General features: G+C 40.3%; 3 protein-coding genes across 3 annotated transcripts; 2 read left to right on the top strand and 1 right to left on the bottom strand.

Annotated features, from left to right (window-relative positions):
- Window positions 1-6,091: 6,091 nt before the first annotated feature.
- LOC115672387 (uncharacterized) lies at window positions 6,092-7,118 on the top strand. Its single transcript, XM_030594193.2, has 3 exons — window positions 6,092-6,223; window positions 6,302-6,439; window positions 6,515-7,118. The coding sequence occupies exons 2-3, from the start codon at window positions 6,413-6,415 to the stop codon at window positions 7,007-7,009; spliced, it is 522 nt and encodes a 173-aa protein (XP_030450053.2). The 5' UTR covers window positions 6,092-6,223; window positions 6,302-6,412; the 3' UTR covers window positions 7,010-7,118.
- A 4,185-nt stretch (window positions 7,119-11,303) lies between these two features.
- LOC115672246 (uncharacterized) lies at window positions 11,304-12,939 on the bottom strand. Its single transcript, XM_030594015.2, has 3 exons — window positions 12,545-12,939; window positions 11,731-12,497; window positions 11,304-11,599 (listed from the first exon to the last, which is right to left on the bottom strand). Exons 1-3 carry the CDS (start codon window positions 12,937-12,939, stop codon window positions 11,304-11,306), a joined length of 1,458 nt encoding a protein of 485 aa, XP_030449875.2.
- Window positions 12,940-18,872: 5,933 nt separating this feature from the next.
- LOC115672196 (beta-1,4-xylosyltransferase IRX9-like) lies at window positions 18,873-23,723 on the top strand. Its single transcript, XM_030593977.2, has 3 exons — window positions 18,873-19,862; window positions 20,936-21,182; window positions 23,417-23,723. The coding sequence occupies exons 1-3, from the start codon at window positions 19,141-19,143 to the stop codon at window positions 23,585-23,587; spliced, it is 1,140 nt and encodes a 379-aa protein (XP_030449837.1). The 5' UTR covers window positions 18,873-19,140; the 3' UTR covers window positions 23,588-23,723.
- Window positions 23,724-23,995: the final 272 nt, after the last annotated feature.

Genomic DNA, 23,995 nt, shown 5'->3' with positions numbered 1-23,995 from the left:
TCCGTCACAAATTGATTTTTAATGATTATATGATTTTCATGACTTTTTAAACTCAAAATAATACTCCGAATTCGGGACAAAAAGTTATCGAACTCGAAGTAGTTATTTGTCTAAATTTATCAGAAGCCGGTTATAACTTTCACTTTCCCGTCAAAATCTAAAATTGCTAATCAAATTAAAAACTACCAAAGGTCATATGCATTGAATCTTCTTGTTCTGAAGATTTAAAACAATGTCAAAGCGCATTCAAGATTGCGAAAAAAGAAGAAGTGAGTTCCAAACAAACTTGTTTATGTGATTGCCTATTCGTACTTTGACAATTTATGTACCAAGGGCATGTTATACGGTTGTTAAACTCCTACATGGGTTTTGACCAAAAAAAAAAAAAAATCTCCTAAGTGGGTCACTCGGAAAATAGAAAAAAAAAAACAAACGCTAAGATCGCTTTACAAAGTTGATATGTTAAATGATGTGGTGTGTATTTATTGGAGGTTGAATGTGACCTATTTGTTTCAATACCCACTTACAACATGCCACATTATTCTCTATACTAATTTTGTAAGATGCTCTTTAATTATTCTAGCATTATCGAATGAAGTTCCTAAGCGATCCGCTCGGCTGGTGTGGTCAAACGCTCCACATATTTTGCCCGAGGGACTTGTATTCATCGGGAGAGACGTTTAGAATCGACCCTTATAACCTCTTTTCGTTGGTCGGTTGAGTGTTTAATGTTTTAGGTTGATTAATAAAATCTCTATAGTTTCAAAAATGTTCAACCGAGTGCTAAGTAGGCCTTCGTATTTTCTCGCACTATGATTAATGCGATTCCCCTCAATCTCCCTCCATTTTCCTCGAGACCATGTGACAATGTAGTTTAATTTATTCCTAATTATAGCTTGCTCTTATTGAAAATTGCGTGATCACGACTTATTTTTAAGGAAGCATGAATTAAGGTATGTCACCTTTTCACAGGTGGCATTGAAATTTGAGCATAGAAGCAGCAAATAATACAGCTACGGACCCCTCATATGAATGGCAAGTCTGCAAACAAGTATTCTTGTCCTATTATATTATCACACCTTTTCGTCACATTTTGTTATATTAAACTTTACATTTTTTTTGGCATATATACACAGCACTCTAGTTAGTAGTCATGGTGTACTAAGAGTACACTACAAGAGTCGACAGGGTGATTTCTATGTCATGATATGCTGTTATTTCCTTTTTGGTTTGCAGCATCACCCTGTCGACATTTGTAGTGTACTCTTAATACACCATGACTACCATCAAGAGTGCTGTGTTTATATGCCAGAAAAAAAAGTAAAAAATATAACCGAATGTGACAAAAAGGAGTAATATATAATAGGACAAGAATACTTACTTGTAGACTTGCCATTCACGAGGGGGCAGTAACCGTATTATCTGCTGCTTTTATACTCAAATTTCAAAGTCATCCATGAAAAAAATGTTAATTAAATCATAAGAAAAAAAATATGCACACTATAGCAATCAAAACTGGAGCAACGTATGTACCTCTATAGCTCCTGGCCTAGTAGTAATATCATTTGAACTTCCAGCAGAAACACGTAGGCCAAAATTACATTTTCCCAATTTTTTGTCTATTCTGTATGCTGGGGAACCACCAACTTGGACCTAAGATAGAATTTATGATGTTTCTAATAAATAAATAAATAAATAGTGCATGCACACGAGTGCCCCCCAAAATTAGAATTGATGCTATAGAAACTACCAGCTCATACATGGAGGGTCCTAGGTTCCTATCGTTAATAGAAAAGGTCCACTATTAGGAAGTGATATAGCCAAAGCTCCCGTTACCTTACCCTGTAAAGACCAGGGGTCTTGGGCGAGTCGGGTCCGGGACTTGCAAGAGCGAGGCGTTGAGGAGAGGAACGAAGAGGCGAGAGCGAGAGGATGAAGGTAAGTCGAGCGAAGATCGTTCGAGCGAGGAGCTAGAGTTGGGAAGGAGCGTCCGAGCGAGGCGGAACAAAGTAACGATTTGTCGTTCTAGCATTCGAGCGAGGAGCTGGAGTTGAAGAAGGAGCGTCCGAGGAAGGACGAATAAAGTTATGATTTCTATTGTTCTCTCGTCAATCGAGGAAAAGGTGCGTTGACGGAGGAACTCCAAAACTCAGCGCCACTGGCCTCTTCCACTTCAAAATCATTGGCAACGCGGCATTTGGAGTCGGAGCCGGAAAGGCAATGACGGCGACAAGGAGGAATGCGAAGGAGGAGGATGGAAGCTCTTCTTGCAGAAGGGATTCCAAAGGTGAAAGGGAAGCCATCATTTTGTTACAAAGAGGAGAGAGAGAGGCAATAAATGATCGCAATAAACGTGAGATTGCGTGCCTTAGTTTCCGTGTGTGCGCCAGAGGAGAGAGAAAAGAGGCTTTCGATTTTAATTTCTCGTTTCAGGTCAGATGACACTTGTCATATTTTAGATGAAGCCACGCAAGCTCAATCATGCCACGTAAGCCAGCGACATGGTTGTTTGATATCACTGAAATATTTTCTTGTGACACAGGGTTCATATATTTGTCCAATCGTTCATTAGTCGAATAGAGTGTGTAGGTGATAAAATGGCCACTCTGAAATCTATTTTATGTCTGCACGTTGTAAGTTCTGCACATATGAAGGGGCATGAGTTTTATACTGACTTTTTTTCTTTGTACTTCCTTAATAATCATATAGCAACTTGGACAGTGATATCCCACAGGTAACAGCTTGTCTAAAAATCGGGTTAATACTACGAAAAATCCTAAATTGGTATAACTATGACAAATTTATCATAAACTAATTTTTTATCACCAAAAATCCAAACTGGTACACCTGTGACAAATTTACCTCAAAACTAATTTTTTGACCACCAAAAAACCCAAAATGATACATTTGTGACAAATTTACTCTCTATTAAATTGAATTAATACAAAAAAATTACAAACTAGTACACTTGGACAAACGGAGGGTAAAACCCCAAACTTGTACAACTGCCATGCGTCATTTAACTAAGCAATTTGATAGTAAAATTTAATGGAGACTAACGAAGGGTATTTTTGTGATAGGTGTACCAATTTGGGATTTTTGGTGATCAAAAAATTAGTTGGGGGTAAATTTGTCACATGTGTATTAATTTGAGGTTTTTCGTGGTAATAACCCTTAAAACTTTCAGTACGAAAATTTGTCTTCTTTATACTCATTGGCAGCCATTTGGACACAAGGGATCATAAATTGTGTCAAATGTGCTCTGTGAGTTATCATGGGTCAAGTACCTGCGACCACTTGCTTATAGATCGATGTAGTTATAGCTGTTTATACATCATGGAGAAAATAAACTTAATACATTATTATAGTGCACGAATATATATACGATTGTTTTGTCTGTGTCAACAACACTGATTTTGAAGCTTTAATAACTTTCTAGTGCTAGGATGGAACAGATCTGATGGGTCTCCAATCATGTCATCACACTGCAATCAGCAATTCGAAAATATTGACCTTCCCATACAAGCCCAACTTTTTTTTTTTTGGGTCAGATACAAATCCAACTTAGTAGATGAAACTTGAGAGAAGAACAGCATAAGTGCCAAAACTTATGTATGGCGCTCACTTTAGTGCCAAAAGTTTCATTTGGATCACTTCAGTACCAAATTTTTTGACAAACGCTCATTTCAGTGCCAACTTCGATCAGTTTGGCCGGAAATCCGACGTGGCCTTTTTTTATTAGTTTCTTAAGCCGACGTGGCTCGCCGGAGAGTCCAGTCAGCATCCCATCCCTAAAACGACGCAGTTTAGTGCTCTTTCGCCCAAATAAGAACCCTAAATCCCCAAATTGAGAGAATCCCTCAATTTGCAACCCTAACCGGCTATCTTCTCCCCAATTGAAACCCTATTTTGATTCGCCCCCATAGTTACAAGCTCAATCTTGCAAATGGAGAGCAGCAGCTTCGGCAGCGACTCAAATTCGTTTCAACGAAGCGAACAAGAGGCCGAATGTTATTGTTTTTGCGGGTTACCGAGTCCAATAAGAACATCTTGGACTCGGTTGAATCTCGGAAGAAGATTTAATGGTTTTGCCAAGTATAGAGAAGGCTCGAAGTGCAAATATTTCAAATGGGTTGATGCGAAATTCTCCGATTGAGCGACAAAGGTGATCTTGGAGCTACTTGAAGGACGCCATCAACGCCCACCTACATTAATGGATGAATGGGAGGATGTGGACTCAATGCAAGCTGAAATGAAGGCGTTAGCATCTTTAGCCAATCATTTGAAGAAGGAAGTTTCAAGAATGAAAATTGAAAGGAAGTGTTATCGAGCATTGATTGTGTTGTTATTCTGTTGTGTATCCTATTTTATGGTCAAATGTAAAGTGATTGATGAGAAGAAGTTTCTCAGTCTACCATAGTTGAAGATGAGTGGAATATGTACTTGTATTGGGTAATTTGTAAGTGTAGTTGTATTAGCCTATTTTTGTATGGAACAAAAGTTTACTGCAATCTATGGTGGAAATGGAAGGTTGAAATTCATTGATTGTGACCATTGACAAGTTCTCTTGCTTAGTTGTGTATTCTCAATTCTTATTTGCTTAGTTTTGCTTGAGATGTTTGGATTGTTGCAATGGTTTGCTGGTATTGCTGGTAATTGTTTGCTGCAGTATTTGCTGGTAATGGGATGCTGGTTTGCTGCAATTGTTGCTGCAAACGCTTGTCAAATGAAGGAGTGGTACCAAGTTCAGAAGTCTTTATTTCAGTGTCATACGTTGTAAATAGCGATCGTTTAAGTGCCAAGTTTTTCTGAAACTGATCACTTAAGTGCCAATGGTGGTGAAAACTGATCACTTAAGTGCCAGTTATTGTTCAAAAGTGATCACTTAAGTGTTAGTTGTTGATATGTTCGTTTCACTGATACTGCACCAGCAACAATCACATAGCTGGTGTGCTTGCTTGCACTAGCTATGTGTTGGTATAGAGTGCATCTTGTGCTTGCACCCATACATAGCTGGTGCAAGCATAAGATGCCTTTGAGCTGCACCAACACATAGCTGGTGGACTAGCGCACCAGCAACTTGCACCTCGCACCAGCATATATAACTACTGGTAGGGGTAAGTACATTGCAAGTGCCATAACTTTTGTACGGAGGACATTTAAGTGCCATAACTTTTTTTTGGCTCACTTAAGTGCCACATCGGAGTAGAAATAGAACACTTGAGTGCCACTTCTGGCCAAATGTGCTACGTGGATTTATGACTTAATTTTTTTTCATACGTGGAAATTAAAAAAATAAACGGACGTCCAACGTGGAAAAAGGATATTCCACGTGGAGAGAAATGACGTCGTTCGTCGGATCTCTTTGAGCGAAAGAAACGTCGTCATTTCTTATAAAGAAAGAAACGTCTTCGTTTCTTTCGTTTCTTTCCTCTCCAACGCATGAGCTGCTTGTATACAACGATCGATTAGGGCAAAATTAAGGCATCTCTCTATCTCTCTCTCAAATCGATCAATCTCTGTTCCTCATTGATCGTCCTATGTAGTCACGAATTAGGGCTTCGATCTTCGTCAACACTTCGACGAAGGAGCAAATCGAACTATCCCTCGCTCATATCTTGTTCGTCTGTCAATTTCGGAAGGAAATTGGGTCTGTCGCACGCCGAGTGTTGGTCGACAGTGAGTAAAGGTTAACGAGTGATTTTTTTGTGTCCACTGGCCGACCAAATGAGCTTCGCTTTATCCTTTGTCGTCTTTGAATCCTTGGTGTTGTTGACAGATTGTAAAAGCACGTTGAACAGCCATTGACCGACGCCCCAGATTAGCGTTTGGTGTGAAAGTGTAAAGGTGGGTGCTTTACTTTGTTCGTCGTTATATTTTGTGGTCTTGTATCCATTGAACAATGGCTAGAATTATCGTTTATTGAACGTGGGGACCGATCGTAAACTTGTCTTGTCTCTGTCTGTTGTTTACTTAAAATTGGGTTGAAAGTGGGGACCGAATCGATTGCTCAACTTGTCCTCTTGTGTCTATGTTTATTGTTTATTGCCATCGGGAAGGGCACAATAAGGTTGATTGTCCAAATAAGAAGCAGCAACATTGACAAGAGCAGACAACACAGGCCAATGATACAGGGGTACCTCAGGGAGCCACACAAAGTAATGATGGGGAACCAAATGGGCCAACTCAGTCCAACATTGTACAACCGAGGAGCAAAATTCAAGTAAGCTCTTTGTTAAGGATATTCCACGTGCATGTAGTTGTTTGTGAATTAACCTCATTCTGTTATGTCATTTTGCAGGTTAGAAAAAGACCAAGTGGAGGTGTTTCCACTGACAGTTCTGCACCACAACATACACGTGGTGCACTTGGGAAAAGGCTTAGGGAATATGGCTATGGGTTGTTTACAGACATGAATACCGGCATGACCATTTTGAATGTAAGTTTTTTAGTTGTTATGCATTTAACATATGTCATATGATTGACATGGTAACTAATGGTTATATGATTGCAGCCTGGGAGACCTTCAGAGGTGCTGATATCTCAAGGAGGACCAAGTCAAGAATCGGCTGCACCACCAAGAACAACAAGAAGTCAAGGGCAAGCACTGCTAAACCAATCAATGGTAACTCGAGCACAATCCAAGAGGAAGCAACCAATGGCACTACCAAATCAGAAGGTGCAAAGGCCAGCTCGAAAGCAGGCACCCAAAAATGCCACAACAGCGCTTGCGTCCAAATCAAATGATCCTGGAAATGTCACTACACATCAGTCTGAACAACCTGCTACCACAGTGGCACCAATCACAAGAAGTTCAGCAGGAGACAACACCAACAAACATCAAGGACCAAGCAAAAGAATGTCTCCTCCAAAAGCTAAGCCAGTTGAAAAAGAAACACGATCGATGGATGTGCCTAGAGTTCCAGTTCGAAAGAGTGCGAGGATCATGAACAATATGAAGAGTTGTCCGTCGAACAAAGGAAGTGACCAAGTTGTTAACATTGACTAATGGGATGATGGGAAAGGCTGTCTATTTATGTGTGTTTAGGGGGATTTTGTTAGGTGTTTGATGCCATTGTTGTATTTTGGCTAGTGATGTGTTTGGTAGCAATGTTGTAAGGTGTTTATGTTGCTGCATTTTGACTGGTGATAACTTCATTTTAGCAGCAATGTTATTCAGATTTATGTTTTGATGTTGACGTAAGATAACACCATTTTGAGGTGTAAGGATTATGTTATTATGTTTGATGAATGAAATTGCCATTTGGTGTCAAACCAGGCTAGGTTGATGGCAACTTGTTACTTATAGTGCATGTTACAGGATAACGATGTCTAAGAATCTTTGCTTTAAGCTAACTCAAGATGTGTTTAAGAAAGTGAAACCAACAACTTACAAATTTTTTTGTTTATGAACCTAAGTGCTCACTTTTAAAAAGTTGAGGAACCTAGGTTATAACTATTTAAAAATTAGTGAACTTAAGTGTTCACTTTAAATAATTTGTGGCACTCAAACGATCATTCGTAAAATTATTTGGAACTTCTACTGTCCTTAACACCATACGCAAGATAGCCAACACCAACCGCAAAATCCAGGTTCATTACAGCTTGCTGCAAAAACTGCAGTAGAAATTCCAAATCATCTTACTCTTTATAAACCCACAATAATGGACAAATTGCATCCTAAAACACCATTTATCAAATCGACCAAATATTGTCATTCGACGCAATCAACAATAATGCACAAATTGCATCATAAAACACCATTTCCACTAAATCAACCATACGTAGCTATTCAGCCCAGTCAAGCAATCACAAATAGATCATTAACTCATATACACAAAAATTACCATAACTATTCAAGCATAAACACATTCCAAAGCCTAATATTAATTGCTCCAATTATCACAATACAATTCTTCAACTATGGTAGACTCATAAGCTTCTTCTCATTACCAACGTTACATATGACCAAAAACCAGACCAAACCCGACAAGAACAACACAAGCAAAACTCGATAAATATCTCTTTGAATTTTCATCCTTGATACTTCCTTCTTCAAATGCTTCACCAAAGATTCCAGACCCTTGATTTCTGCTTGCATTGAGTCAGCATCGTCCAACTCGTCCATCAATACAGGCCGAGCTTCATGTCTTCCTTGAAGTAGTTCCAAGATCACCGACATTGCTTGATTCGAAAATTTGGCGTCAACCCACTTGAAATATCCACAATTGAAGTCTTCTCTATACTTAGCGCATCCATGGAACCTTCTCCCCGGATTCTCTCTCGTCCAAGCCGTTCTTGTTGGACTTCGCAGCCCACAATAGCAAAAATATCGACTTTCATCTTCGCTTTGTTCATCAACTCGTGAGCCGCTTCTCCTGCTTTTGCTCCCCATTGCGAATTTCATGAGATGATTTGCCTCAACTTGGACGATTGAAAATTGGGGATTCGGTTATGGTTAAGGTTGAAGAAGACAGTTGCTCATTTTGCCCCAATTTATTGAAGAAGCCGAGGGTTTTTCAATTTGTGATGGTGTACGACGTTGTTTTGAACTTTAAATGCTGACTTCAACTTTCCGGCAAGCCACGTAAGATGAGTTAATATTTTTTTAAGCCACGTCGGACGTTCCGGTGACAATGGCACTTATATGAGCATTTTTTTTGAAAATGTGGCACTCAAGTGAGCCAAAAAAAAGTTATGGCACTTAAGTGTCCTCCGTACAAAAGTTATGGCACTTGTACTGTACTTACCCCTTACTGGTGCAAGCCCTGCACCAGCCACCAAGTACCACCATCACCACTGCACCACCAATGCGTCACCACCATCACTAGTGCACCACCAGCACCACCAGTACACCAACACAGCCACAGCACCACCACCACCACTACTGCACCACCACTACCACCACCGCTGCACCACCACCGCTGCACCACCACAACCACAGCACCACCACCACCTATACGAGCCAAGCAACACCACCACCACTGCAGCACCACCACAACCACAGCACCACCACCACCTAAATTTGCCAAAACAACACCACCACCACTGCAGCACCACCACAACCACAGCAACGCCACTACCTAAATTTGCGAAAACAACACCACCACCACTGCACCACCAACACCACCACTGCACCACTACCACCACCACCACTGTACCACCACTACCACTGCACCACGACCATCACTGCACCACCACCACTGCACCACTACCACCACCACTGTACCACCACCACCACTGCACCACGACCATCACTGCACCACCAACACCACCACTGCACCACTACTGCACCACCACGACCATCACTGCACCACCACCACTGCACCACCAACACCACCACTGCACCACCACTGCACCACCACTGCACCACCACGACCACCACTACACCAGCCAAGAACAACTAGCACAACTAGAACATCCAGCAGAACTAGCACACTAGCAGCACAACTAGCACAACCAATAACAAAACATGAAAATTTCAAAAGCATAGACAAAATAAATATCGGTCCATTGACATTAAACTTAGTTTTTACATTTGGTCAATATGAATAACCAACTACAACATCCACATCCAAGGAATGGCTTCCCACCAAACAAAAACATTAAACTGACTCAACGCCGTACAATGTCAATTTCACGAGTCAATATGCACAACCTCCCAACAAAAAATAAAAACTACCATATTTAGCACCCTCCCATTAGTCAATATGAACAACCCCCCGGTTCCTTTTCCTGTAAATAGACGTTTGACTTGATTCATGATCCTTGCACTCTTTCTAACTAGCTGTGCAGATTCTTCAACTGGCCTTCCTGTCCCATGTACCTTCTTCTTAGCAGCTGCCATTTTCTTTATAGGTTGTGTCATTTGATGAGAGCTCTGAGTAGGGTCAATGTTGGTGCTAGGATCACTTGGTTGAGATGCAACTGGTGTTGGGTTCCTTGTTGGTGGCTGTTTTGAATTTACACCTGATGTCTTCTTTTTTGGGGCAATGGTCTTTGGCACTGTCCCCCTTGTCTTTCTTCCTGCCACTAGGGTTCCTCTTTTCGGTGTAGCCGTTGACTCTTGAGTTGGGCCATCTTGAGAGATAAGCACTTTCGAACTTCTCCCAGGTTACAACAACATAACGATACTGTCAATAAAAAGGAAATACCATAAATAAATTAAATGCAGGAGTCCTATAAAACTTACATTCAAAATAGTCATTCTGGTGCGTTCGTTTGTAAAAAGGTCATAACCATATTGTCTTAGCCTTTCCCGAGAGCCCCTCTTGTTCGCAGTGGCGCCTCACTCTCAGCAACTTTTGCAGGTGGTCTTCTTCTCACCTAATAAAGACATATCAATGTTAAACTTCAGCCCAAAAAATAACACAAACACCAATTGTACAACTTACAGGATATTTTCTCCTCGTCTGTTCAACAGTCGACTCAGTGGTTGGCCCTTGGGCTGGCCCTTCAGTTGGCGCTTGCGCTGACCCTTTAGTTCGCCCTTGAGCTGGCCCTCCAGTTCGCCCTTCAGCTGGCCCTGCATTAGCCCCTTTAGCTGGCCCTCCAGCTGGCCTTGCATTAGCCCCTTCAGCTGGCCCTCCAGTTGGCCCTGCATCAGCCCCTACACCTGACTCTACAGCAGGCCCTTCAATTAGCCCTTGGGTTGGCCCTGTATCAGCCCTTACATATGGTTGTTGTTGTTGTTGTTGATGATGTTGTTTCTTTAATGCACAACCCTTTTTATTGTGCCCTTCCTTTTGGCAATAGGAGCACATCATCTTTACACCAGTCCTGCTCATCCTCTGAGTTGAAATCTCTCCCTCCTGCATTCTTCGTTTCTTTTTTGGCCTTCCAATTTTCTTCTTTAATGGCAAAGGTTTAGGTGCTTCATGGTTTGTTGGCTCCCAGAATTTGCTACTTCTGATAGGCTGCATCATGAATTGGTACGAAGCAACATATGTGCTTTTCTTGTACCAATCATCTAAGTAATCCTCTGGGTTTAGTTGCTTCAACTGGATGGCACAAATGGCATGTGCACAAGGAATTCTAGTTCGTTGCCAAGCTCGACATGAACACTTTCGCCTCTCTAGATGGACGACATACTTATCAGCATTGTTCATGATCTCATATCCATCATCTCCATTCCAAATTGGATGACAGAACCTACTAGCAGCTGTGTTCTCATCCAATCTCTTTGCAATCTTGGGACCACATTGTCTAGTCCACTTTGTAGCCTCATCTCTTTGTCTATGGAGCCGAGTCATGACCATAACTCGTATGTCTTCAAGCATGCTAATGATGGGTTTGCATCTAGCCTATAGTACTCTACCATTAAAAGCTTCGCTGAGGTTGTTGTCAATGATATCGCACTTGAACTCTTCGCTGAAGAAGGCCCTGCACCAATGCTTAGGTTCCGTTTTGAACAATGCTTCAAAACCTTCATTTAACAACTGAAACAACTCCTGCTTGGCTATTCTAAAATCAGCCATGTTTGTGCTCTTTGCTATATGCCAAAATTGCTTCTGCAGCTTATCCCCTTTATAATTCTTTGCCCAGTTTGCATATATGTGCCTTGCACACATTCTATGTTCAGCATATGGCATCAACTTAGCTAATGCAGGAACAAGTCCATACAATAATTCAAACCAAAAAATACTTGTAAGAAAAAATGTGCAATTAATATTAAAAAGCCAACAATTTTAAATGGCATTACCTTTTGTTGGTCGCTCATGAATGCCCAACCTTCCCCATTGGTTATCTCAAGGTCAGCCATTATATTTTTTAGAAACCAGGACCAAGTGTCCTTGGTCTCTACTTTGACAATAGCCCAAGCTATTGGAAACATTTGGTTATTGGCATCTCTCCCAACAACAGCTAACAACTCTCCCTTGCATAAACCTTTCAAGAAACATCCATCCAATCCTACAATTTTTCTACAACCAACCAAAAATCCCCGTTTGCATGCATCAAAGCAAACATAAAACCTATTGAACTTAGTCCCACAATCAGGCAATGGCCTCTCAATAACTTCTACATATACTCTACTGGATGGGTTTTGAAGCATACATTCGCAAGCATAATCCCAAACCTGGCCATATTCTTCCTTGTACTGACCCATCAGTGTACTCATCACCTTCTGCTTGGCTCTTTTGCACTGATTCCTCGATACATTAACCCCTACCTGCTCCTTCACCAACTGCTTTAACTGAGGACTCTTAATCTCGGGCATCGCTTTGATAGTATTGAAGAAGTGCTTCGACAACCATACACTTGTTACCCTTTTATTGTCAAAAATAATGGAACAAGTATGTTCCTCCTGCAATGACCTAATCTGGAATGACCCGCTTTTCCTATTCAGTGCACCATAGATCTTCCATGAACAATTTGGTTGTGAACACTTAGCTCTCACAAATTCTTTCGTATTTCTAATAAATTCGACACTCATTTGTTCAGCAATGGAGTACTTGACAATAGCTTCTTTAAACAGTTTCGCATTGTCAATTTCATTCCTACAGACAAAACAGAACATGCAGCAGTCGGATCATAGGAAGGATACTTACTTTTCCTTCTACGGACAGGTACTTCGTCATCTTCAAGCTCGTTCTCGGAGCTAGCACTCTCATCTTCACCGCCACTCTGTTCATATTCAGTCTGATTACCATCAGCTGGAGCTTCTTGGTGGCTATTCACTGGTTGTGGTTCATGCAATTCTCTCAATGAAGCAAATTTATTTCTCAGAAAGTCTCTCTGCTTTTGCCTTGATTCTGCAAGTTCTTCATCATCATCGTCATCACTTAGGAAATTTTCATTTCCCAAAACTTCATCATCCGATTCACTAGATTGAGCAAATTCCCAATTTAATTCGGTCAATTCTTCATCAAGTATGTCTTCACTAGAAACTCGGGGACATCTTCCCGTTTGCTCAACTCTCTCTATATGACTTGCCAGCATCTCCGGCCTCAGCTATTGCCTTTCGTCCCCAGCTTGAGTACATTCTCCTACTTCTCCTATTTCAGTGCTTTCATCATCTTCATCATCTTCATCATCTTCACAGTCATTGTAATACTCAACATAGACTTTAGCTTCCTCGCCATGAAGATAATGGTAAATAATGTCCTTAACACCATTATCATCATTCGAGAATCTCAATCCATCCTTCAAGCCCTTCCCAGGAACACAATAATGCAATTTATCTACTTTGCATCGTAAATAATGCACTATGTCCCTCATGAATTCAATATATGATGGCCTCCTTACATCCAAAAAAATAGTACCTTCATTTCCACCAGCATATTCCCATTCCTCGGTGCCAATGACAAATTCCCCACCATAGCAAACAATGATGGCGACAACATTGTCCCCTATGCCCATGCTGCACCGAAAGAAAACAAAATAATCAGCTTTTGGGACCACAACGCACAAAAGCCAACAAGTTGCTCTAATTGTCTCGTTAGACTGAGTCAAGACCCTTGCAAGCTGTTTCAATGTACAGTGACACAATGAAATTTACCCAATGAAGAAGCAGATAGCTCAGAGTTACAATGTACCAGATCAAACATGTTTATAGGTCTGCCAAATCTCGTAAGATATGTAGGAGTACATCTGAGTTCATAATTCATATGCTTGTGCTAGAACCTGATAAATAACATTTAGACTTGCAGTTTTTGAGTATGCTCTGATCATTGATGTTACTCAAATTAAACCCTCAAAACATAGCCAACTTTTCACAAGATTTTTTGTTATTTTCATAGGGACAGATTGACACTCTTCTGAAGTTCAATCAGATTTCACATATCCCTGGAGTGCATAGCCATTCTGGAGAGCCACAAGGAATTCAATCCTTCCATCGCCTACAGACCTCCTGAATTGTTGACTAATTCTTTGTTGTGACACTACAAGGGTGACGATTATGTACATGTGGAATTCGCCGCTTACTTGGCCTCATGTGAGTAAAATACAAGAAAGAAATGTGTGTATTACACTCTGGAGGATCCCAAAAGAAAACAAAATAATTACCTTTTGGGACCACAACGCACAAAAGCCAACAAGTTCACATGGAGGATCCCACAACCGCAACTAAATGACTAAACAAATTGCCATTGTCGAAATAAAATAACCTCAGTCGCTATCGTTTAGTACAAACGAAGCAACACAGCTGGCACCGAGCCTTACTTTTGCCTTCACAATCAGAACTTGAGGTCCTCACAATCACTATTTCGCAATTCCTTCTCTACTACTGTCATGCCTAGTTTATCTCTCCCCCCAAGCCTTAGTTTTGCTCTCGGAGCCATAATTGTGCCCTCGAAGCCCTAATTGTCCCCTTGGAGCCCTAATTTTAACATCCAATGGAGCCATGGAGAGAATATGACAAACCTGAATGACTGAGGGTAAGAGACGACATGCGAGCGGCAGCCAACGACGATGACGGAGCACAGCGACGATGACGGGAACTTCCTTTGCCTGAACGATGACTAGACGAGCCCTAATTTGGTCTTCTTCGTGCATGTCGTTCAATTATCAAGGGGGAAACGACGTCGCATTCTTCTCCCAAGCCATGTAGGCGATGCGACGTCGTTTTTGAAGTCCACGTGGACTTTATTTTTTTAAAAATTTGCCAAGTCATTTACAAGATTTAATTAAAAATGCCACGTATACATTTTGGCCGGAATATCTCGCCGTTGGCACTTAAGTGATCATTTTTCTTCCTATTTGGCACTTAAGTGAGCCGACGAAAATTTTTGGCACTAAAGTGAGCGCCGTACACAAGTTTTGGCACTTCTGCTGTTCTTCTCCCGATGAAACTTGGATAGGTTTTGTGTGAGAATTCAAGTTAAGAACTGCTGATGACTGATGTTCAAAAGAAACACTGTAATTACATTAGCACATGTACGAATAGAGCAAATAGTAAATCTTTCCCATGCCTAATTGATTTTTCCAAAGATTTCATGCACTCCAGAATATAATCAAACCTGTTGAGGGAAACAGGATGAGATCCGGGAAATTGTGAGCCTCCTCGTCCCTCGAATTTAGGAAAAAGCATCAATATGAGTAACATAGAGCTGAGACTTTTAGCAATTGCGTCACTCACATCGTTCCTGAATTTCTATAATTAAGATCAAGAAAAAGAAGTTTTCCAATCATTAACTTGAACTCATGGTCATGAAATTTTAATGAATTTGAAAGAAATTGTATTGAGAAGTATTTGTATGGAACTCGCAACGTGTCTATTCATTGAACTATAAATCACTACATGTGCCAGAGATACACGATTTAAATTCGAAGATAAAAAATCCTTTCTTGGTCCATAACCATTGTCCCCTTCTTAACTCGTCATTTCTTATATTTATTAGGGTTAATACCACGAAAACCCCAAATTAGTATATATGTGACAAATTTACTCAAAACTAATTTTTTGACCACAAAAAACTCCAAATTGGTACACTTGTGATAATTTTACCCTCCGTTAGTTTCCATTAAATTTCACTGTCAAATTTTTTGAGTTTGATGATACGTGGTAATTGTCAGGTGTACCAATTCGGGGTTCACCGTCTGTTTATCATAAGTGTACAAGTTTGTAATTTTTCGTAATATTAATTAAATTTAACGGAGGGTGAATTTCTCACAAATGTACCAGTTTAGGGTTTTTGGTGGTTAAAAAATTAGTTTGGGGTAAAATTGTCACAGGTTTACCAGTTTGAGGTTTTTGGTAGTAAAAAAATTAGTTAGAGGTAAATTTGTTAGAGGTACAAATTTGAAATTTTTCATGGTATTAACCCTATTTATTAACATGGAACATCATGAAATAAATGGAAGTCGGAGTGAGGAATCCTGGATGGAGTTGACGAAGATTTGTTGTAAAAGGGGCTTCTTACTTGCTAAACAAATCCTCATGCTACATCTGTACGTAAATGAGACAAACGGGGCACCGGAGGTCTATAAACTGCAAAACGAGGGAGGAACTTTCTAATATCACAAGAACATTAGCATACCGTGGAGTGTTGTTTGTTGCAGGCATTTGATTTGCTTGTTTTCTAAAGACGCGTGATAACCATTCTGTTTCTCTATTTTTTTATTTTTTTGTTTCCACGAACAGTTTTTAAACAGAAATCTATTTGGTTACGCAATTTCATTTTGCTATGTTCGGACAAATTTTTAGCCGATAAATAGATTTGGAATCTACTTCACTATTTCTGTTCCATAAAAACTCTTCTTATCTCTCTCTCTCTCTCTCTCTTGCGCGCGCGCTCTCGTTCTTTCTCTTTCTCATAGGGTGCGGCTGGCGCTGATGTGGACAATTTTTCATAAAATATTTTAATATTTTTTTTGAATTTTTTTCTTTTCTTCTCTTTTCCTTCTTCACTTTTTATAGTTTTTTATTTGTCTCTTCTCTTTCTATTTTCTTTTTCCCTCTGCTGGCCATCACCGTTCCTTGTTCATGGCTGACGACCACTGGCCTCAGGTGAGGGTCACCCTCGCCGGATCGGGCGAGAGAACAATTAAAATGTTTAGGACTGAATTGGCAAAAGTGCAATAAGTTTATATTTTTTGGACAATTTTCTCCTTTATTTACTTCATTTGCAGGCTTCCATGGCTTTATTTTAGAGATTATTCTCGAATCTACTAAATCTAAGGTTCAGTTGGGATGTTACTTGGAATTTTATGTATAAAAGCTTTACTTATATAAATATAAATCGATTCATGACATTTTGAATAAATAAACATGTTTTTGAATATATAAGTTACTCGATACACTAGATATATACTTTTTTTAATGTCATTATATATGTTTTCTTCTTTGCATTATATATCCAAAATATTCTTTTCTATATGGATTGAAAAAGTTAATACCTAAATCAAAAGAAGTTACTAATAGAATGATGAAATGGTGCATGAGGGATTATAAAGATATTTAATGAGATCATAAACGGGAGAGCCGAAGAGTATTAGCAACCATAGGAGTTATTCATAAATACCTAAATGTTCTCTGTAACCTTGTGATCGGACATTTGCATAGAGAGATCCGAGAGCAAAACCAAACCCATGCACAACCGTATCACCTTTTCTGGTTCACGTCTTCATCTTCCTCAGTTCTCCATTTGCACTCAATCTTCATTCACTTAAAACTTCAGAAAAAAAGCATCCAAGTGAAGCTACATAAATAGGCTGCATTTGATCGTCTAGATTTTTAACCAATATATGACATGATAGGATAGGATAAGAATTGAATGGATTTTTCTATATCCTATCCACTGTTTGGTGAATCGCATTAATAAAGCCGGATACTTTCATATCTAATCCCGTCCATTATTTAGTATGAAGGACATATCAATGTAAATGAATCTGAAAATGACTGAATTAGCAAATGGTCAAAGTGTTCAAGACTAAATTGGCACAATTTCCGATAAAAAAAATTAGCACAATTGAAAGGTTTTGGACTGAATTGGTCATCGTATAATATATTTAGGAGTTTTTGGATAATTTTCCCCTTAATTAAAACTCGATTAAACAAAACTTATATGGTAACAAAAAGCTCCAATGTGCCAACTAAAACCTCGCTTAAAGGAGAACGAACACTCTCGTCATCCATTGTAGTAGTGTAGTACGGCAGCTCGGACGCCGAACTTAAAACTGATTTGTTTAACTTTACGAACGCCTGTTTCAAGTGGGTCCAAAGTCACTATGAAGCTAACTCAGTATAACTAAAAGGCAAACTCACCTCCGACCAAATGGCTAGAGTAGGGCGAAGCTCAGCGCCAAACATGGTCGTTCGAATCTGGTTCCAACGGTGCACAACGGATTTCAAAATTTCACCCCAACCAAATCGTAACCCCAAATCAACTTTTCTAAAATTCTACATGTTCACAGCACCCTAAGGTTTCTCTGAAACGTGATTTCATAGCTAAAAAAACCTCCAATTTCGACCTAGAAACCGAGAATTCAACATAGTCCTAATTTACAGCTTTACTTAGATAGTATCTTCGATTAAAGGAATCAAGGCTTGGAATTCTCACCGAGCGCTGCGAAACAACGATAATTCGGCACGTCGAGATGTTTGTGGCTTGCATGAACCGGCCCCTCCTTCCTCCGTCATGGTTTCTCCTCCCTTTCTTCTTTTTCTTGCTTTTGCCGACTCTCCCCTTTCTCATATTTATCTAGCTGATGAAACAACATCAATAAATGCGCTAAGGATGTAGTTTCACAACCGAGCGCACCAAACTGAAAATAGAGAAATGTGTTTATAATTTGTAACCCACCAATTAAGCAATGACGAGAAAATATATCCGTTTTTTCTCCGTCTTATAACACTTAAAATTTTTCAGTTAAGCAACGAGCTTCATCAGGATATATAAATGATTTAGGCAATGTCGGTGACCAACCAAGCAAGCTTAAACTTCGGAACTTCTTAAACCAATTAAGCCATGTATGCAGCAATAAATCCACTTATTAAAAGCTGGTTAGGTATAATGGACAGGCCCCAGGAACCGTGAAACATCAATGTCAAGCGGAATTTACATTAAAATAATTCCCTGCATATGATCCTGCATTCACAACAATACAGTTGACTGAACTTGAGATTCAGGCCCCCCCCAAATAAATCTTTTTTTTTTCAATGGTGGTCATATCCCAAAATTTCCAATTACAAAAATCATCCTAACAACCGCGAGTTTAGTAATTTTTGGAATTATACAAATCATTTGAAAGTTCCGTTCCACCGACTATTTGGTGCATGCAGTTGCAACCCACAAGTGCTCTCTCTCCATCTCTATCTCTCCCGTTTCTTTAGCTTAAAGAAAAAACTTCAAGTGAAGAGAGAAAATTTCTTCTCCTCTCCCGCCAATGAAAACGCCCCAAACAACTGGATTAGACCTTGAGGTTGCCTGTACCAATCATTGGCATGTTGAGCCCCAACCTCTTGCTGCAATATTTTAAAGAAGAATTGTTAATAAGCATCACCTTCTCTCACTTTCTGAGCAGTTCTCATATAAAATCCGCCTTCGACGCAATTAAGCTTCTAGGCTGCTCGGTTTCCTGTCCCAACAACATCATTTCTTCACCAAATTTCTCCGGCTGCTGTAATTATACTCTCCTTTTTTTCCCTCTTTCTTTGCTTGGAAAACTCGGATCGAGTCCAACGTTGTGGATTTTGCCAAGATGGGGTCTGCGGAGAGATCAAAGAAGAAGGTCCAGTTGTGGAAGAAAGCCATAGTCCACTTCTCTTTATGCTTCGTCATGGGATTCTTCACCGGCTTCGCTCCCACGGGTAAGGCCACGACGTTCGCCGGCCGACCCCTTATGTCCAACAAAGTGGTCTCCTCTCCGCAACCTGCGGAACTATTGGACCCGACACTGACGACATCTTCGCATGTCAATTCCAATAGAAGCTTGATTTCCGAGGCAACGGAGCGGGCCTCGGAGAAAACCCACGCCGAACCTGAAGAGGAAGATCTCTTGGAAAACGAAGGTAGTCAATTAGAAGAAGCTGAATTTCCGGAGGGAAACAACAAGCTTGTCCCTAGGAGGCTCCTGATCATTGTCACACCCACCACAAGTGGCTCAAGAAACCATCCATTTACGGGAGTGCTGCTGAGAAGGTTGGCGAATACCATAAAGTTGGTCCCTCAACCATTGCTGTGGATCATCGTCGAAAAGCGGTCGGATTCCGACGAAGTGTCGGAGATCATGCGGAAGACGGGAATCATGTATCGGCACTTGGTCTTCCGCGAGAACTTCACGGACCCAGATGCAGAGATGGACCACCAGCGGAACGTCGCTCTGCGGCACATCGAACACCACAAGCTCAGCGGTATCGTTCACTTCGCCGGGCTCTCGAACGTCTATGATCTGGACTTCTTCCAGGAGCTCAGAGAGATTGAGTAGGAATTCTCGCCTCAGTTCTCTTAATTATGTCTTTGTTCATTAGGATTTATCTTTTTTCTTAATGTGATGAGCTTAGGATGCTGTTATGGTTAGTTCTACCAAACGATGTGTTTTTTTATATGGTTAAGTAGGAAAACAAGTCAAAGGTGTGGAGCTAGACGTGCGAAATGGTGAGAGTTTTCAAAGTTTTAGGTGAGGCTTTAGGGAGATATCGTACTGGGATTCAACAGCGTTAATAGCTGGGATATGGTCATACTATAATTCACACCGAACGTGGATAAGATATGTCGATTGATATAGTTTAGGATACTTAGTCCATGCTTTATGGGTGTTTCCACATGCATAATAATGAAACTTTCCCGCAACCTTCATATCGCGTCAGATTTATCTCATTTGTCAATCCTATCGTGGACATTGCCCATCATGCGACGGTCATCATGATGTCGTAGATCTATTTCAACGGTGCCGTAGTTTTAAAGTATGTTATAAGATTTTAGATCATAACAAAGGAGAAAATCGAGTGCACTTCTTCTTAAGCAACATTTTATCATTATCAGTTGCTAATTCCGCATTATAATCTCCAAATGAATGTCAACAATTGATTGATTCTGATACATGTCACGTCATATAATCATCTTGTAAAACTCCTATTTTTTCGTGTTAATAATTCCAATACTACAAAAGCAACAGCTCTTTTGTCCTGACACATCAACTTAATTATCCGCAAGTAATAGTCATTTGATGGTGATTGTTCAATTATATCAGGCCGGGGTCATGAAGTTATTAGATCAGCGGGTTCAACTAATAAGGGGTTGATAGACAGAAGCCTATAGTATAGTATAGTATAGTATAGTATAGTATGAGAATGACTCGAATAGCAGATGATATGTAAATTCATTTTCCTAAACTAATTTTCATTCTAACAGTTGTCTCTCTCCACACGAATTTAAACTTTTTTGGTTGCTCTTATCGTCGCCCGCATACACGTTTACTCTTTTGCCAGTGACATATAAAGAAGCCAAAGTTTTACTATTAACTTATTTTGGGAATATCCGATTCGATACGGCAGGGTGTTTGGGACGTGGCCGATGGCGGTGCTATCAGCGAACCGGAAGAAGGTGAGCATAGAAGGGCCGGTGTGCGACTCGTCCCAAGTGCTGGGATGGCACCTGAGGAAGATGAGCAACGAAACCCCGGCCACGAGCGAATCGAGCGCGAGGCCTCCCATTCACATCTCCAGCTTCGCATTCAACAGCTCCATCCTTTGGGACCCTGAACGATGGGGTCGCCCTTCTTCCGGTCAACCCAACTCTCAGGTACCACTCCTACCAACTAAGCACTATCATACCATCGTGATATATACAAGATGATGATATTCTCTGCTCCCTTTGATGTCTCCAATTTAGTACCCCATCCATCTGATGTATTGGTTCATATAAATTTATGGGAGTCAATGATTCGGTTCGGTTCGAGTTTTTTGAAAATCCGAACCGAACCAAACCGAACCTCGTGCCGAACTGAAAATGAACCTGGGTTTTCGGTTCAGATGAGAAAATTGAATATTAGAGTTTTTCATGACGATTTTGAGAGGGATGAGAAGAGAATTCAGTTTTTGTTGAGAATTTCGGTTTTGGTTATGTTTTTGGTTTGGTTTTTGACACCCCTACATATAATGATGCATTGATGATTGAAATTTGTTGAGACACCAATAGAGGCATCAAGTAAAGTATAGAATCCCTATCCCACCTATACATGCTTTGTCTATTGGTGTCTACTACCCTCAGGTCGTTTACACGCCCTGTCGAGCTTGAACTTGAAATAGTCCTCTCGTCACAATGCACATTTGAAGCTCGGTGCCTTAAGGTCATCAAACGTTTGAGACTGGACGATTCAACACTGGATCTGATCGGGGGTCTGGCAGTCCGCCGGACTCTTGCGAGCCAATAGAAACCCGAAGCACGATCAGGGTACACTTAGACAAGCAATCTCCTTCTTGGACGAGCCCGCACACAATGGCAAGCTTGGGCCCATCTAGATCTAATTTTATCTTTTTTACATAGAAAATAAAATTAGTACTCTAGAAAACAAAAGGTAGGACTGGAAATTGACTGGCTGCCCACCACTTATCATATCTATTAGGCAGCGGACGAAGACAAGGGACCTTCTTGGTGGGTATACCTTCCTGACCGAGGAGGCTCACAGTAAAGCCCATTAGGCCTTTTCCGTGAGACCCTAAGGATTAGGCCTCCGTTCCATTGAGTTTTTGCATAGGTAGAATTCCTAGAACAATGCCTAGGTGGCCACTCCTAGTCCTATGCACCGACAGGAAATTAAAGATTCAAGGACAAGTCTAATTATTTTTGTACGTATCGGTGGTCGCTAAAGGTGGGGTGGATTTGTTTTTAGGTTAATACCACGAAAAATTTGAAATTGGCACACATATAATAAATTCAACTTCAAATTAATTTTTTGACCATCGAAAATTTTAAATCGGTACACTTGTGATAAATTTACCAAAAACTAAGTTTTGGACCACCAAAAACCCCAAACCGGTACATTTGTGACAAATTTATCCCTTGTTAGTTTCCGTTAAATTGGATTAATACCATGAAACCCGCCAACTGGTATACTTGTGATAAACGGGGGGTAAAACCCTAAATTGGTACATCCGTCAACTGCCATATGTCATCTAACTCAATAATTTGATAGTAAAATTTAACGGGAACCAACGGAGGGTAAATTTGTTACAGGTATACCGGTTTTGGGTTTTGGGTTTTTGGTGGTCTAAAAATTAGTTTGAGGTAAATTTGTCACAAGTATACCAATTTGAGATTTTTCGTGGTATTAACCCATTGTTGTTTTGGGATTTGAACTTTCCATTCACAAAATAAGATGAGCTATATATAAGCTCCACGTAATGGCTGCATGAGTCCGAGACCCCGTGATTATTCCTACGTTCAATGATAATACGAAAAGTACCAGAGATGCCCATGAATTCACAAGGAAACCATTTGAAGCTTACGTTTCGCATAAAATTAGTGATTTGGGAACCATTTTCCAAAAAATGATTGCTTAAATCGTTTAGAAAAATAAATAAATGGAAATTTTTTTCATTACCCATGAAAATAATTAGGCATAAATTATTATCGATGATGAAATTATTTCCCGGTGACTAATTTTTCTAAACAATATAATTAATCGATTATTTTTCGAAAAATGTTTTCCAAATTACTTAGTTTTCGCGAAACAAACGCACCCGTTGCAGGAGAAATTTCTTTGCTTTAGACACTCGTGAATGTATAATTAAACAATAATATCTATATCAACATTCTAGAGTTGCCCTACTATTCTTTCACTCAATTTAGCTTTCACTCGTGTCCTTTGGAATCAACTCAATTTTGTCACGTACTTGTTTAGCGAGGAGGAAAAAGCGATATCTTTCAATCGTTGCATGCGTCGGAATGTTTTCAAATTCCCTAAAAGAAAATATGAATGTGATTGTAAATCTCGAGCCAAGACTCAAGAGGGATCGATCACTTTGGCGATGCAGGACTCCATGAAGTTCGTGAAGGAAGTGGTTCACGAAGACGAGACCAAAGTGAAGGGACTTCCGGGAGAAAAGTGCTCCAAAATCATGCTGTGGCACCTTCGCTATCCGCCCGCTCGTCATCGTCATCATCATCCCTCGACAGTTCCGTCAGAAGCTGATTCTCAACGATGAGAAGGAAAGCTATGAGAAGTAAATAAAACGATGTTTATCTCCTGTCGTGTTCTCGAAGTTGAACGGGTTATTCTTTTGGGTTTGTATACTCTCGAAGCGTATTGTAGAGCTATAGAATCGTTTCGGTTTTGAATCATTTGCAAAGTTGGGGAAGACCCTCCCTTGAAGTTAGGCCTCACGGTGCGATCGGTAATCTTAAAGACTGTTGCAAAACAAGGACAGTGTTGTGTTCCTCTCTAAGTGCTAGGGTTTAAATGGTACAAGCTGATTGCGGCGAGCTTGTTCCATTCGGTACGAGGTTAATAGTGCATTTCGTGAGTTCTTGATTGACCCGCACCGCAATCAACCAAAGTTGTCTTCCTTCTTCCCAATTAGGTATTGGGATGATTGTTTGAAAAATTATAAACA

This window comes from Syzygium oleosum, unplaced genomic scaffold (genome assembly GCF_021117445.2).
Source record: "Syzygium oleosum isolate NSW1041296 unplaced genomic scaffold, Sole_v2.1 Sole_v2.12, whole genome shotgun sequence".
NCBI lineage: Eukaryota > Viridiplantae > Streptophyta > Magnoliopsida > Myrtales > Myrtaceae > Syzygium > Syzygium oleosum.
The sequence above is the reverse complement of the archived record's forward strand: the minus strand, read 5'-3'. Positions and strand labels throughout refer to the sequence as shown.